General features: G+C 32.1%; 1 protein-coding gene across 2 annotated transcripts in view; it reads right to left on the bottom strand.

Moving 5' to 3' along the window:
- The window catches only part of SELENOF (selenoprotein F), a 44,374-nt gene continuing 28,885 nt past the window's right edge, over window positions 1-15,489 (bottom strand). The window contains exons 3-5 of one of the 2 annotated variants that reach the window (XM_045547595.1): window positions 15,169-15,232; window positions 4,160-4,209; window positions 1-862 (exon numbers count right to left, since the gene is read on the bottom strand). In XM_045547595.1, coding sequence (XP_045403551.1) covers window positions 731-862; window positions 4,160-4,209; window positions 15,169-15,232 — 246 coding nt within the window. In that variant the 3' untranslated portion in view covers window positions 1-730. The remainder of the gene's footprint in view (window positions 863-4,159; window positions 4,210-15,168; window positions 15,233-15,489) is intronic. The other variant, XM_045547596.1, reaches the window with a different exon arrangement.

Here is a 15,489-nt window from a genome sequence, read left to right as displayed (position 1 = left end):
ATTTTTAAAACGTTTTATTTCCATTTTGGTCTTACAAATGATCATTTTAAAATGAACTTTTCTGTAAGAACATAAAACTCAAAAATTTGCCAAATATCAGATCCACACAAATCCTTAGAAAGGTTTTCTGTGTAGTCTTCATTAATGCAAATCTTTGTGAATGTTTCACTCTTACCGTAGATCTTGAATGTATTTCACAATAATGAAGCTACAAAGTTTAATGCAGTGCATTCATTATAAACTATAAATAACATTTCTATTAAAAAGAAAGCTGGGTAATAAAAAAATATGAGAGACTTTGAGGAGCAGGCAATCTGTATATCTTATTTGCTTTGTACTTTTCTGTCATTACTTTCAAAGAGTATACAGCACATGAAGCATAGTAATCATCTGTCTTACTAGCCTCCCTAATTTAAAAATCTATTATTTGTAAAACTGGACCAATTATCAGAAACTATCATTTGCATAATTAACCACAAGTCTGCTACAAAGCATTTCGTTAGTGGTATCAACAAATACAGGAGGATGAAAATTTATAAAAAATGGGTTTTGTTAAGCTTGCCAATTCCTTAGATATCATGGCCCGTGCTGCCACTTCAAGATCTAATTATATGTTTAACACCTCACAGTAAAAAGTTGATCAATGGAAGTTTGCAAAACTAAATTATTTTCTAGGTGCTGTAATATTTCATTTGATAAGGTAACAAAAAGGACAAAACTCAAGCAAGATTTATATGCGTTCCAACTTTTCACTCAAGAATTCTTCTACACTGTCTGTGTTCCACTTGAGGATGCTTAGCTCTTCAGCAATGTTCCCATTGTCGTCCAAAAGCTTTAATACAGGGTCTGAACCACGAACATACTACAAAAAAGAGGGACATCATCATTATTTTCTGCTTAGAAAGAGCCTTCTTAGCCTCAACCAAGATCAAAACAATTCAATCCAGCTTAATTAAATCTAACAGTAATAAAAAAAAGCTTTTGGACATAACATCACAATCAACAGGTCTTAAAGGAAGTCTTTCAGGAAAGAATTTAATGGGATTTCATAAAAAATGAGAATTTAAGAAATTAATTTACTTCTAAAGAGAAAAATACTTGTTGGTATCAAGACAGTTTATTTGGGATGTGAGCTTATCACTGAATATAACAAATATTTATTTGTATACATGATACTCTCAAACTCAAATGAGATTTAAATCCAATGTAGGCAGACCAGTTCAAAATAATTAACGAGAGATGATGATGGTGTAAGAGCAATGTTTTGAAAAAGAATGTGCTATAAATGATCTGACACAGTCATATAAATGGATCATAAATTTCCTTAACAAATCTAATGATTTTGCTGTAATCAGTTTAGAATTAGGCAGGATTCCCAAAACCTCAGCCCCTTTAGTTGGCGGTCCAACATTTTTCCAAAGAGTGCCAAGAGATTCTCTCTCTGGGTAAATGTGATAACATGAACCCATTTGTTAAGAGACCAAATCTTCAATTTTAAATTAAGGAGAACCAGATAACTAAAAATGTAGCAGTGATGATGAAGGGAGCTCTTAGAACTTTTTTCAGTAATTATGCTTCAGTTTTTCTAGGTCCTCTGGGGTTGTGAACTCCAGAGATGGAGACAAGCTCTGATGTGATTATTAGCACTTGGTATATTCCCAACCCATTTGTAGAGTTTAGAAAGATAGGCCCTCTGAGCTAATGAATCAATAACAACATTACTACTTAAAACATTTTTGGTCAGGTTACTTCATAAATTGCTTGAAAATTTTTGATCAGTTATTAAAAAACTTGTTTTAATCCAAAAAAAGGAAATAAAAAATAGAACACAGTTATAAAAATTTTCAACAAAATATTAGCAAATCAAATCCAACAATGTGTAAAAGGAATTATATACCATGATCAATTGGAAGACACATATCTGATAAAGGACTTAACTCTTAAAGCTCAGCAATAAAAAAATAAGGTCAATAAAATCCGGCAAAAAAGCAAAAATAGACAAATAGGACCACGTCAAACTTAAAAACTGTGCATCAAAGGAAACAATGAACAAAGTGAAAAGACAACCTAGAGAAGAGGAGAAAATATTTGCAAATCATGTATCTGATAAAGGGTTAATATCCAGAACATACAGAACTCCTACAACTCAACAACAAAAAACAACCCAATTAAAAAATAGGCAAAGGATTTCAACAGACAATGCTGCAAAGAAGATATACAAATGGCCAACAGGCATATGAAAAAATGTTCACAATTATAAGAGAAATATAATCAAAGCCATAATGAGACAGCACCTCACACCCATTAGGATAATCACTATCATAAAATAGAAAATAACAAGTGCTCGCAAGGATGTGGAGAAACTGGAATCCTTGTGCACTGGTGGTAAGATTGTAAAATGGGGTGGTCATTATGGAAACAGTAAGGAGATTCCTCAAAAAATTAAAAATAGAACTACCATATTGATATAGCAATTCCATTTCTGGGTATACATATACGCAGAAGAATGAAGAACAAGGATTTGAAGAGATATTTGCATGCCTATGTTCATAAAAGCATTATTCAGATTTGTCAAGCAGTAGAAACAACCCAAATGTTTACTGATGGAAGATGAATGGATAAAGCAAATGTGGCATATACATACAATGGAATATTATGCAGCCTTTGTCACACGCTAAAACGTGGCTGAATCTTGAGGACACTATGCTAAGTAAAATAAGCCAGTCATAAAAGGACAAACACTATGTGATTCCACTTACATGAAGTATCTAAAGTAGTCAAAATCACAGAAACAGAAGTAGAAAGGTGGTTGCCAAGGGCAGGGGTGGGGGGTGGAGAGGAAAGGGGGAATTAGTGTTTAATGGGTATAGAGCTTTGGTTTTGCAAGAAGAAAAAGTTATAGAGATCTGTTGCACAACAATGTGAAAATACTTAACAGTACTGAAGTGCACACTTAAAAATGGTTAAGATGGTAAAATTAATGTTACAGTTATTTTTACCACAATTAAAAGAGGGGGGAGCAAAACAGACATCTCACCAAAGATATACAGATGGCCAATAAACACATGAAAAGATGCTCAAATCATACATCATTAAGGAATTGCAAATTAAAACAATGAGTAACCACTACGTACTTATTATTAATAGAGTGGCTAAAATCCAAAACAGTGACAATACCTAAGGTTGGTGAGGATGTGGAACAATAGGAACTCTTACTTACTGCTAGTACAAATGTAATGTGATGCAGCCACTTTGGAAAATAATTTTGTAATTTCTTTACACAGTTAAAAAATCTTAACTATATGATCCAGCAATTGTGCTCCTAGGTTATTTACCTAAATGAGTTGAAAATGTATGTGAACACAGAAATTATACAAAAATATTTATAGCAGCTTTATTTCTAATTGCCAGAAACTGGAAGCAACTAAGACGTCCTTCCACAGGTGAATGGAGAAACAAACTGTGGTACAATAGAATATTATTCAGCAATAAAAAGAAATGAGCTACTGAGCTATGGAAAAGACACTGAAGAACTTTAAATGCATATTGCTAAGCAAAAGAAGCCAATCTGAAAAGGCTGCATATTATATGACTCTGACTATATGACATTCTGGAAAAAGCAAAATTCTTACACAGACAGTAAAAAGACCAGTGGTTGCCAGCGGTTGGGGAAGAGGGAGAGGGAGATGAATGAACATATGGAGCATAAGGGATTTTCAAGGCAATGAAACTATTCTGTATGATAATGTGATGATGGATATATAAACATTTGGCAAAACTCCTATCACTATACATCACAAAGAATGAACCCTAATACAAACTATAAAATTTAATTAATAATAATGTATTATTGGTTCATTAATTGTAACAAATGTACCATACCAATGCAAGACGTTGTAACAGAGGAAAGTAAGGGCAGGGGTGGGAGCTAGAGAACATATGGGAATACTCTGAAGCTCAGTTTTTCTGTAAACCTAAAACTGCCATAAAAAAGTCTATTAGTTAAAAAAAATTAATCTTTTTGGTAAAATTAAAAATTTAAATTGATATCTAATATTTATACATATTAAAGAGGAAAATTATTTATTTGAATATTTAAATTTTAAAAAGAAAAAAATTAATGCTGAAAAAAAAAGATATTCCATGACAATCACCTTACCTTGATTTGTAGTCCTCTGAATAGTTTGGGTTTATCACTCCTGACGAAAGCTTATGAAACAAGAAAAAAATATTCAAATCATTCATTTCCAAATCCAAGCTAACTGCAAAGATCAACACAAAAAGTGAAAATAAACTTAACACATAAAGCATTATGTCCTATATAAAAAAATAAGAAAATTTAAACAGATATGAATAAAGGGAGAGATACACCATATTCTTTGGTAGGAAGACTAAATATTTTAAGATGTTAATTGTTTCAAATTATTCACAATACCAAATTCCAATGGGATTTTTAGGGCTTGATGAAATGACAGTATAGCTCAGCTGTAAAAGTAAATGTGTGAGAACAGCCAGGGCAGTTTATAAAAAAGTAAGATATGGGGGGAGAATTTGTTCCATCATTTATATATCTGATGCTGATAAGAGAACAGATAAAACAAAGAAACAGATTAGGAAATTTAGAGAGATACAAATATCTATAAGAACTTTTTAATATAGTAAAGCTATTAAATCAGAGAGAGGTATGAGGGAAGGAGGGGGAAGAGAAGAAGAGAGGGATATATGTGTCTGGGGTGTGTGTGAATTATTCAACAGATAGTTGTGAGAAAATTGCTAAACTATTTGGAAAAAATAATCATAAAATTAATAATTATGATTATGATAACTGCTAAAAAGGAGAGGTTCAGAATACTACCATAGCAAAAGAATTTATGTGAATATGGAATATAAAATTCTACTTTTAAGCATAACCCCCTCCAAAATGTTTTGTAGATATGCTTATATAAAAATTAAACTTCAGGACAGCAAAACATCACCATAAACAAAATTAAAGGAAAAAATGATAAACTGGGGAAAATTATCCCTAACATATAATATTTAAAGAGTTCTTACAAATAATTAAGGAAAAAACTCTCTAGGTAGCAAAACAGACTAAAGAACATGTAATGTACAAATATACAAATGGTCAATAAACATTTGAAATAAATGTTCAACTTTACTAATCAACGAAATGCTAAAACAAGGAGGTACATAGGGAATGACAAAGATTAAAAAGAATACTTAAGGTTAGAGAGGGAGCAGGGACAGGGATTTTGTTGGGGGTGAACTGTGGGAGGAGTATAAACGGGTATTTAGTGAAATGAACCAAAAGTCTTCAAATTCACATACTCTTTCAACCTGCCGAGTCCACCTCTAAAACTTTCTTTTTTGTGTGAGGAAATAACTGATATATTACATAAGGTCCTTCTAAGCCTAGAAATAGGAAAATAATCTAAATGTGTGAAAGGCTATTGGTCAACTAAATTAACATACATCATACTATCGAATACGTCCAATCATTAAAAATTACCTTAATCTATATTTAGTGACGCAGAAGAAAACTCCTGTTATGTGTAAAAGGCAGTTATAGATCAATTTGTTTCCTACGGTTGTTAAAAAAAGATAAATATTAATCCATAAATATTTTCATTCCCAAATGGAAAAGCTCAGAAGCACTAAAGAAAACCTTAAAATGTACCTAACACTTCTAAAAATGTTAACTGTGATTTTAACAGAGGGTTATACTTGGAGCATAGGATTTGGGGGAAGTTTTAAATGAATATTTTCCCCTTTTTTGGTTGTTACTGAATTACATTTTACCAACTTTCAATAATGATGTCTAATTGTCCAAATTAAAAAGTTTATATTTGTCTAAAATAATACAAATTAAATGTTTATTTTTAAGATATGTATCATTATGAAGGTCTTCATTTATTTAGGACAACAAAACAAAGATTAGTTAAGTAGTTTTTATTTTTCTTTTAAGGTTTTGAGGACTTGTTAGAAGAGACTCAGATATATCATCTAATCCTCTCCTACAAAATTTAGTTCAAAATAAAACTGGTCATGTTATTCTGGCTTATCAAAATATCTTCTTTATTAACTATCCTGTAGGATTTGCCCAAATCGTCTGAAATCTCCTGAATCCCCAAACAAAAATGATTTTATGATGGCCTATTCCATTTTATAATGTTCCTTTGGCAAATGCTATATGCATATCTTGCATCATATACTGTGTAACACAGTAACTGTGTCTACATACTTTCGCTACTACATAAGAAACCTCTCTGGGAAAAGGACTATTCTTCCATATTTTTTGTATCCATAACAGAGCTTAGCACATTTAATAACTTTCAATCATTCAACAGATTTTTAAAGACTGAAAAGAGTGATCAAATTTAAAAGGAATACTAAGATGAGTCACTGACAACTCTTTTTATCAGTTCTTTCCCTCTTCTCTCTGCTAAAGATAGATCCATAAGCCTCCTAATTTTGAATTGGAGGAATATCTGTTAAACACCTTTAGTAGCAAATCATATTTTACAGGCAGTAAGTGAACCTTTTAACAAATGTTTGAGTGCTCATTATACATATATGGCACTGGATGGGCTATATAAGAATATGAGGGAAGTGAGATATTTAATTTCAATAAATCTATAAATCTGCTTAATTAAACAGATCTGCAACAAATAAAAAGATACAAGGTGGTCATAATAACAATGTTAATTTAATGATAGATAATAAGTACTCTGAATTCAAAGACATTTTAATATGCTGGAGTCACAAAGAAATAGGCCACAAAAATGGAGCTATAAGAAGCAACACTTGAGAACTGAGAATTTATATACTCACTTGAACAAAAATGATGTCTTTCCTTCAACATAATTTTAAAGGATTCAAAGGGATTTTATCTCTTAATACTTCAAACAATTTATTCCTAAAATCTGACATTTCATAATAGCCAAAATAGCCCCAAAGTCAACGTCAAACTTTTTACTAAAGAAAGTAACCTGAAAAAGTATGTATGCTAAGAAAGGCAACAGCACTGGTAGATCTTTAGCCAGTCAGGAAAAAAAATTATAATTCCCCAAGTCCAATGCTTTTGTCTCCCTTTTATTACTAAACGTAGTATTGTATTTATAAATTATATAGCATGGCTCAGTTATGAATAAGGGAAAATTCTCATATTTCACAAATTATAAGCAAAATCACAATAATGAATTTTAAAATTTTACAAAAAGATTAGTGTGTGAATATACAGTATTATTTGTAGTATCCCTTTGATTTAATGATCAAATTTCACGTGTACAGCTGCATGAGTCATTAAATACGCAAACAGCTAATAAAGTCCAGGAGCACAAATGACAGGGTTTACGGCAACCTTTTCAGAGGCATTTTTTTCTCTTAAAAGATTCTGGAAGCGGAGAGCTGGAATACTTTAACTTTCAGTATACAAGAAAAAACAGTCATCACCATTTAGCATTGGAGCGAACCTGGTTTTTATTTTTTATATTTTCAAATGATTTTATGAATAATTTTATAAAAGAAATAAAGGGAAAGTGAAAACCAAATCTATTAGAAATTTTAATAAGAATTAAACACATTAAACTCAAAAACTTATTCCATATTTTCCTGATTTTGAAGGTAAATGTAACCAAAATGGGAAATGTGGTTTGAAGGCAACTAACTGTTCACTGTCTTATGTGAACTTGGGACGTAGCCATCTTATAAATATTGATTCCAGATTTCAAATACATTTCTAATAGGTTCTAGCTTATTATCACTCTGGTTCTTCTTCTTGCACTTACATTGTTAAAGTGTAATACTTTTGAAACCTTTGATGGCTTACTTTGTTAAAGATAAGATCATCATCTTATTTGTAAAACATTTATTTTTAGAAGTATAAATACCAATAAGAATAATCAATTTAATGAATTTGTCATGTCTACATCATCGATTTTTTCTAATCATTTTTGTACACACACCAGCATTTAGCATTTGCACACTTATGAAATTTATGAAGTAAATTTTCATATATAAACATCATAAAAATTAAAAGAATAATGTCATACGATCTTTTAGGAAAACAGGATGGTCTAGTTCCTTGTTGAAAAATATTTTGTGATGAAGTCCTTCTTGTTGGATGCCTATTAAGATACAAATATTATATTTCTTTTTTGTCCTTGGTAATATATTATTTACTCATTGATTCTTGATTTTTGAGAAAATTCATTCAGGATAATATCAAATGAGGTTTCACAGTCTGAAATTTTGCTTACATAATCAATTTGACTATCATTAGAGGAGTCTGGAACAGCACTAATAGGATTTTGTTCAATAACAGAAATATTCTATACCTGCTATTTTTGGTATGGTGGTTAATGAGCATTTGAAGCATAGCTAGTGTAACTAAGGAACTGAATTTTAAATTTTATTTAATTTTAAAAGTTAACTGAAACTGCCATGTTTGGCTAGCAGCTACCTAAATGGACAGTCCGGGTCTAAAGTGCTATTTTTTTCTCTTTGCATTCATCTTCTGATCCATCTAATCATTACAACACATTTTGTCAATTTTCTTCTCTACCATTATGGGTAGAAATCAAAAAAATCTGAGTTCTCAAACATGTTCAATGAAAGCTTAAAAAAAAAAAGACTACAGCTATGGTATCATACTATGTGGGCTATGCAACAAGGAAATCAAAGAATGATGTTAACAGTGATGATTTATTTTGCTATTATTGCATTATCCTTCTCATAACTTTAGTCTTTTTAAACATAGCTATAAATAACTGATGATTAATGATTCCATAATATATCCAAGATATATAAAAGGATTCAGTGTACTGATGGAGTAACTGCAACATAGCATGAGTTTTATTCTATTAAAAAATAAGTTAATTTCCTTTGTTCTTTAAAAAACCTCTAATAATAAAAGTCATGAAATAATAATCATTACAAATAGTATGAACAGCCCAAAAAAGAAATTCAAAGAAAATTGAGTCCATTGGACCCTGATAGTATACAAACGGTTAAACAATGTTCAAGACCTTGCAAAAGGACTTCATAAATGGTAATTTATTTTCTAGTTTACTTTCTTCTGTTTTAAAAATAGCTCAATGATAACCATTTGGAGATTTCTAAAGAAAATCCAATCACTCTAATTTCTAGAAAATGTTCTTATGTCAACTTGATTATTTGTCAGTTATAAAGGCAATTTTGTAAATAACACTTAAAGTGATTAAATATACAGAAGTGATTAAAAAACAGATTAAATATTTCAGCTTTTCCTTTGGTATTCTTACCATGTCATTTGTGCAGCCCCTTAGGAAAAGAGCTAAGTTTTGCTATATACACTGCTTGGAATGTCCAGAGATTCTTTTCATAATTCAAAGGCTCTTCAGAGCTAACTTCTGAGTATCAGCCCAGGTGTGGTGGCTCACATCTGTAACCTTAGCACTCTGGGAGGCCAAGTGGGAGGACTGCTTGAGGCCAGGAGTTCAAGACCAGTTTGAGCAAGAGCGAGAACCAACCAACCCACCCCCCACCAAAATAGACAAATTAGCCAGGTGTGGTGGTGCACACCTTGTAGTCCCAGCTACTTGGGAGGCTGAGGCAGGAGGATCACCTGAGCCAAGGAGTTTGAGGCTGCAGTGAGCTATGATGATACCACCACCCCCCAACACCCCCCAAACCCACAGATCTGTCTTGCTCCTTGTTCTATAAAGAGGAGGGCATAAGTGGAGATGGGGGGATAATAAGGAAGTATATGTCTTCAAGTTAAAGAAAAATGTTTGAATTATGTTATTTTCAAAATCACAAACGAGTGAAAATATAAATGAAAAAAGAGACAGTACACTTGGCTAGATCTAATGATATACCTCTCATCACATTACAAGCAGTCATACAATGAGTACACTGTTTTATATTGGTTTTAAGATGTAAAAGCTTATGGCAAATATGAAGACTTGTAAACTTTCACATAATGGGAATGAATAATTAAGGTGTTTTCCTGTTGATTAGAAATAAGTACATTTGAATCAGAACTCTAAATAATAATGCCAGAAACAATAATACAAAGAGAACAGCAACAACAATGAATAACAACCTAATTCTCAATTGAACTCAATTAAAGCTAGTGGTAACCCAAAAAGAGTACTTCTAAAACAAGAAAATTTACTATTATACACAAACCATCTGGTGAGTCATTTGGGTCATCACAACAAGAAAACTTAAAAGCATTTGAAAACAGAGAAGGGCAACTTAAATAATTAAGAGAATTTGGGAGACTGGAGGTATAACAAATAATCTAGACAATTAAAAAGATTATGATTTTTAGGAGAAAATTAGGACTTTTTAGGACTTTTTGAAGCTTGTAAGTTCATCAAAAGTATGAAACCAGGGTAAAACACAGGCTTTTCACCAGGTCCCCACTTGTTTAAAGTGGAGGCATCTCTTGAATTAGATAAATTCAATAAATCAATGCATTCATTCAGTAAATATCTGAACTCCTCTTAATACCAGGTATAGTGTTAGGTAGATTCTGGGTACACTAATGAGAAAAACAAAAAATAAAAAAATTCTATGCTCTAGGAGTTACTAGTTTGGTAGAGGCAAAGATTGGTATGCCAAATATAATATCTGTGGGATCTGTTATGGAATATAAAAGGGAGACTAAAAATTTCTGTCCAAAGGCCACCCAAAAATAATGCTGGAACTAAATTTTGAATGAATAGGAATTTGCCACAAGAACTGGGAAGGAGCAAAAGTTAGGAAGAATATTCAGCGTGAGCAAAGACACAGAGCCCAGAATTCAGAGAACTGCAAACAGTTTTGCATGAACTAGAGATGTGAACAGAGAAAAGAGAAACCATGTCATCATGGGTCTTGTATGTGATACTATTGAGTCTGGTATTTATGATGTATGTGATGAAGAACTTATAAAGGATTTTAAGCAAGAGAGTGATATAATCAGATTTGTCTCGTGGAAAAGGTCTTTTTGGCTGTTGTGTGAAAGTGACATAAAAAGAAAAAGGAACAGAGACAGGGAGACTACTCAGTGGTCCCCAGCCTTTTTGGCACCAGGGAAGGGTTTCATGGAAGACAATTTTTCCACTGACGGGAGTTGGGTGGAGAGGGATGGCGAGCAATGGGGAGTGGCTGTAAATATAGATGAAGCTTCACTCACTTGCCCCCACAGCCCATGGATGGTACTGGTCCACAAACTGGGGGCTGGGGACTGTAGGACTAGATAACAAGTAACTAATCCTTCTGGATAAAGATATTAAGGGATTAAATTAAAAGCACAGAGAAGAGGAAGGGAATAAGATAGTAAGGAGAGAGAAGAGACACAACCTAGTGACTAACTGAATATAAAGTATGAAAGATTAATCATGATTCTTGTGTTTCATGCTCATTCTTTTGCCTAATAATACCGCCATTCACGGAAACAGGGAAGAAGATGGCATACTTTTACTAGAGAAGAGGACTGATTCAGTTTTTGGACATGCTGGGTTGAAAGCCTTTCTACTAAAAATGTGGACCACAGTCTCTAGGATTGTTAGAAATAGACTCTCAGGACCCATCTAAAATGTACACACTTATATTTGCATTTTAGGAAGACCCCAGGTAATTCATAGGTACATTGGTTTAAGGTACCTATTAGATCATCCAAGAGGAAATGTCGAATGGCAGTCAGAAATATAAGAAATATAATTTTTAACAAGAAAAGTTTGATCTAAAGGAGTCATCAGGTAAGTACTGTAATTGAAACTGAGGGAGTGGAACATCATTCAGGAGAGTAAGAGAAGAAAATCTGAAGATAGACCCTGGTTAACAGTAACATTTGAAGTGCAGGCAATAGAAGAGATGCCAGAAAAGGAGAAAAGAGAGATGTGTTAGAAGTAGAAGAAAACTGGGAGATAATAAGTAACGCAAGGGAAGAGAACAGCATTTCAAATGCTAGAGTCAAGTGAGATTTAGTACTCAGGAGGTAAAATGGTAGAAACAGAAGACAGATTATACAAGTTCAGGAATGGCTACAGGTGAATATATAGAATTTTGCATACAATTTTGAGACAGGCTGCAGCTATAATAGATGTACTGATTTGAATATTTTTTAATAAAGGTGGCAAATATGAGTATGTAAATGCTTGATGGTTATTAATTGAAACTTATACCAGTGAAGGAGTATAAGATACAAGAACAATAATCTACCATTTAATAAGTACTGAAATAGTGCTTAACGTAAGCACTCAATAAATAGAGAATTAATGAATGATTTACTCTGTATTTCCTAGTGCCAGAGTATAATGAGTGATTTACATGTTATTTAATCCTCAAAACAGCCTAATAAAATAGGCACTAACCTATTTTACCTCATGTGTAACCCATTTTATAAGAAAATCAAAGAAGATAATGCTAATGGATCAGTATTTTTTCCAGCAAATCTCCAGTGTAGCATCACAACCTTAAGCATCACCAGCAATGAATAATAGATGGTATAAGAAGTCAAAAACCATTTGCCATCTCAGTACAGGCTGAGTAGCCTTTACATGAAATGCATAGGACTGTGCTTCAGATTTTGGAATGCCTGCATGCATATAATCAGATATCTTGGGGATGGGATCCAAACATAAATGCAAAATTCATTTACATTTCTTATATACCTTATATACATGGCTGTAAGGTAATTTTATTCAATATTTTAAATAATTTTGTGCACTTGTCACATGAGGTCAGGTGTGGAATCTTCTACTTGTGATATCTTGTCAGTGCTCAAAAAGTTTTGGATTTTGGAGCATTTCGGATTAGGGGGATGTTCAACCTGTACTATATTCTTTCAAAACTCCTTTCTGTGTCTGAAGGTTTATGATTCTAATACAGAGGTTGGCAAATTATGGCCCATGAGCCAAATCTGACCTGCCTGTTTTCATTAATTAAGTTTTATTGAAACACAGTCACACTCATTCATTTAAGTATTGTTTATGGCTGCTTCCACACTACAATAGCTGAGTTCAATAGTTGCAACAGAGATCACATTGCCTATAAAGGTGAAAGTTTTACTATCTAGTCTTTCACAGAAAGTTTGTCAAGCCCTATAAATAAGGAAAAGTCCACATTCTTTTTTTGAAAGATAGACATTTTAACATGGTAAGACTCATACTAGAGGAAAAAAACATGATTACTTATATAATTACTTCTTTGTCACCACAAGTGAAGTGACAGAACACTAGGTACAATTTACTATGAGAAATTATTACATACCACCTTTTACCTTTAACAACCAGAACATGGAAAACAAAAGTATTTTAGAAAGCATATTTGGAATTGACTAAGGAATATGATCTGGGACTTTCTGCACAACTCTGAATGGTTTAATGTGAATGAAACATACCAAAACTTAAATTCTTCCCTCTTCTGAAATAATTAAACATAAGTCTTTTGTTTCATGAAATGGTTAATTTAAATAGTGTTCTTAAAAAATTACAATGTATTACAAACTAACGTATGTATAATGAAGGTTAGTTATTGTGATAATACCAGAAGCTACTTGATATTGAAGATAAAGAATATGAAGCAGTGATGACATGAAATTAGTTTGGTTTTTGTAATTACTACAAAACCTGACAATTCTCCATGCTATATTCCAGAATACTTTTATGATGGAAATTCTGAAAGTGGAAATATAATAATGGTTTTATCCCAAATCTACAAACTTCTCTTGGGTTCAGAAAATACTGGTATTATATATAACAATGTCAACATGGTTATACATTATGGAATTAAACATTTTTACTTGAAACAAGCTTATACTTAATATTTATACATAGCATTAAAATTCAATTGCTTTCAAAAGGAAAAGACAGCAGCATGACCACAGGTACTCCAAGGTTTGATAATTTAACTATACATAAGAAATATACATTAGATATGATAAAATCTGATATCATAAATAGGAGGGCTAATTGTAGTAGCAAAGCTACTCTTGATTCTCATGAAAACCTAAGTTATAAAAGGTTATTAATAAAACAAATCAGTAAACACAAATAATCGATGCAATTAAAAAGCAACTGCCAAAACTTTTAGAAGTAAGCACGATCACACTATCATTCAGAGAACTAATATGAAAAAGTCAAAACAACTGTGACACAATTCGGAGTTTAAGTATTCAAAGCAAACCTCCACCCCCCCCAAAAAAAAACAAAGAAAATTTTCCCCCCAAGCAGAAACAGATATATTCTGTGCTACATCAGAATATGTGCTATTCTAACAAAGAATCTATTTAATTAGAAGTATATCTGCTTTGGGCCTCACAAAAAATGTCCCTCAAGTCAAACTGCTATATTACCTTTCTGTGCCAAAATGGGCAATATTTTATTACAAACAATTCTAGAAAAGGCAGTTTTATAAAATACTAAATCCAAAAATTTCTCTTGACTTAAGTGAATAAGGCAAGAAATCATGGGAAAATCAGCAAAAATCAAAACAGAATGAGGCACATAAATTGAACATTTATGTATTTCAGTTAAAAAAAAGCATCATTACCTTCAGACAAGTTCAGTTTCATAAAACTGATTTTCAAAGTGACATGCCAAGACACAATAGAAAAGCCCTACTTCAAGACTTTTTTGGCAATATAAAGGTCCATCACTGTTTGATGTCAACCAAAAGAATACAGTTTCACAATTATCCTTTAACATGTTTATCCTTAAAATTCCCTGTGAAGATACACACATATGATTTTCTTTTTTATATCCCAAATTCTATGGTAATTAATTACTTCTCTTCTTGGTGACTTGTCATTTTGTGCAGGTCTACTTTCCCTTAATGGAATTCTTCCTTAGGAGTTTCATATAAATATATTCACATTTAAAATATATTAGAATGGTGTGTTATTTAAAGGAATTACACTTAAATCTGGTAATGAAAGGCTCTCCTTTTAAGAAAACAACCACTTCATGTGTTGTATTTTAAATCTAAATTTCACATATTGTTGTTTGCTGACAGTAAAGTAACCTAGTATTTATCAATTACTATAAAACCACCACAAAAACAAATGTGAAAAAAATTCATATACTGTTTGAAAGTATAATTCTAAAAATTCTTATTCTTGGGAATATTTAATGAAACTATTCTTGTGAAATGTGATATTGAGATTAAACAGAATTTACTAGAGTTAATTTTACATACCTTGGACTTGAGGGAACCTTCCCAATTTTCATCCACAGACTTCAAGAATAGCTCCCGCATAGAGCTACAAAAGGAAAAACAGGAATTTAAAAAATTGGTATAAATTTAAATATGTACTTATGAAATAAAGTTTCACAGTATAAACATTATAATTAAGAAGGTATATAGATCAAAGAAATGTCAGAGCTGGACAGAACCATGTAGTTCTAATCCAACAGAAGAGAAAATGGAGGCTCAAGCATAATAAATGGTAGAGGACCTTATGCCTTACTTGGATTATTATTAAGTCTAGCCAAAAAGACAGAAGGAGATAAGGAAACT

This window comes from Lemur catta, chromosome 3 (genome assembly GCF_020740605.2).
Source record: "Lemur catta isolate mLemCat1 chromosome 3, mLemCat1.pri, whole genome shotgun sequence".
Taxonomy (NCBI): Eukaryota; Metazoa; Chordata; class Mammalia; order Primates; family Lemuridae; genus Lemur; species Lemur catta.
This window is presented reverse-complemented; position numbering and strand designations above follow the sequence as displayed.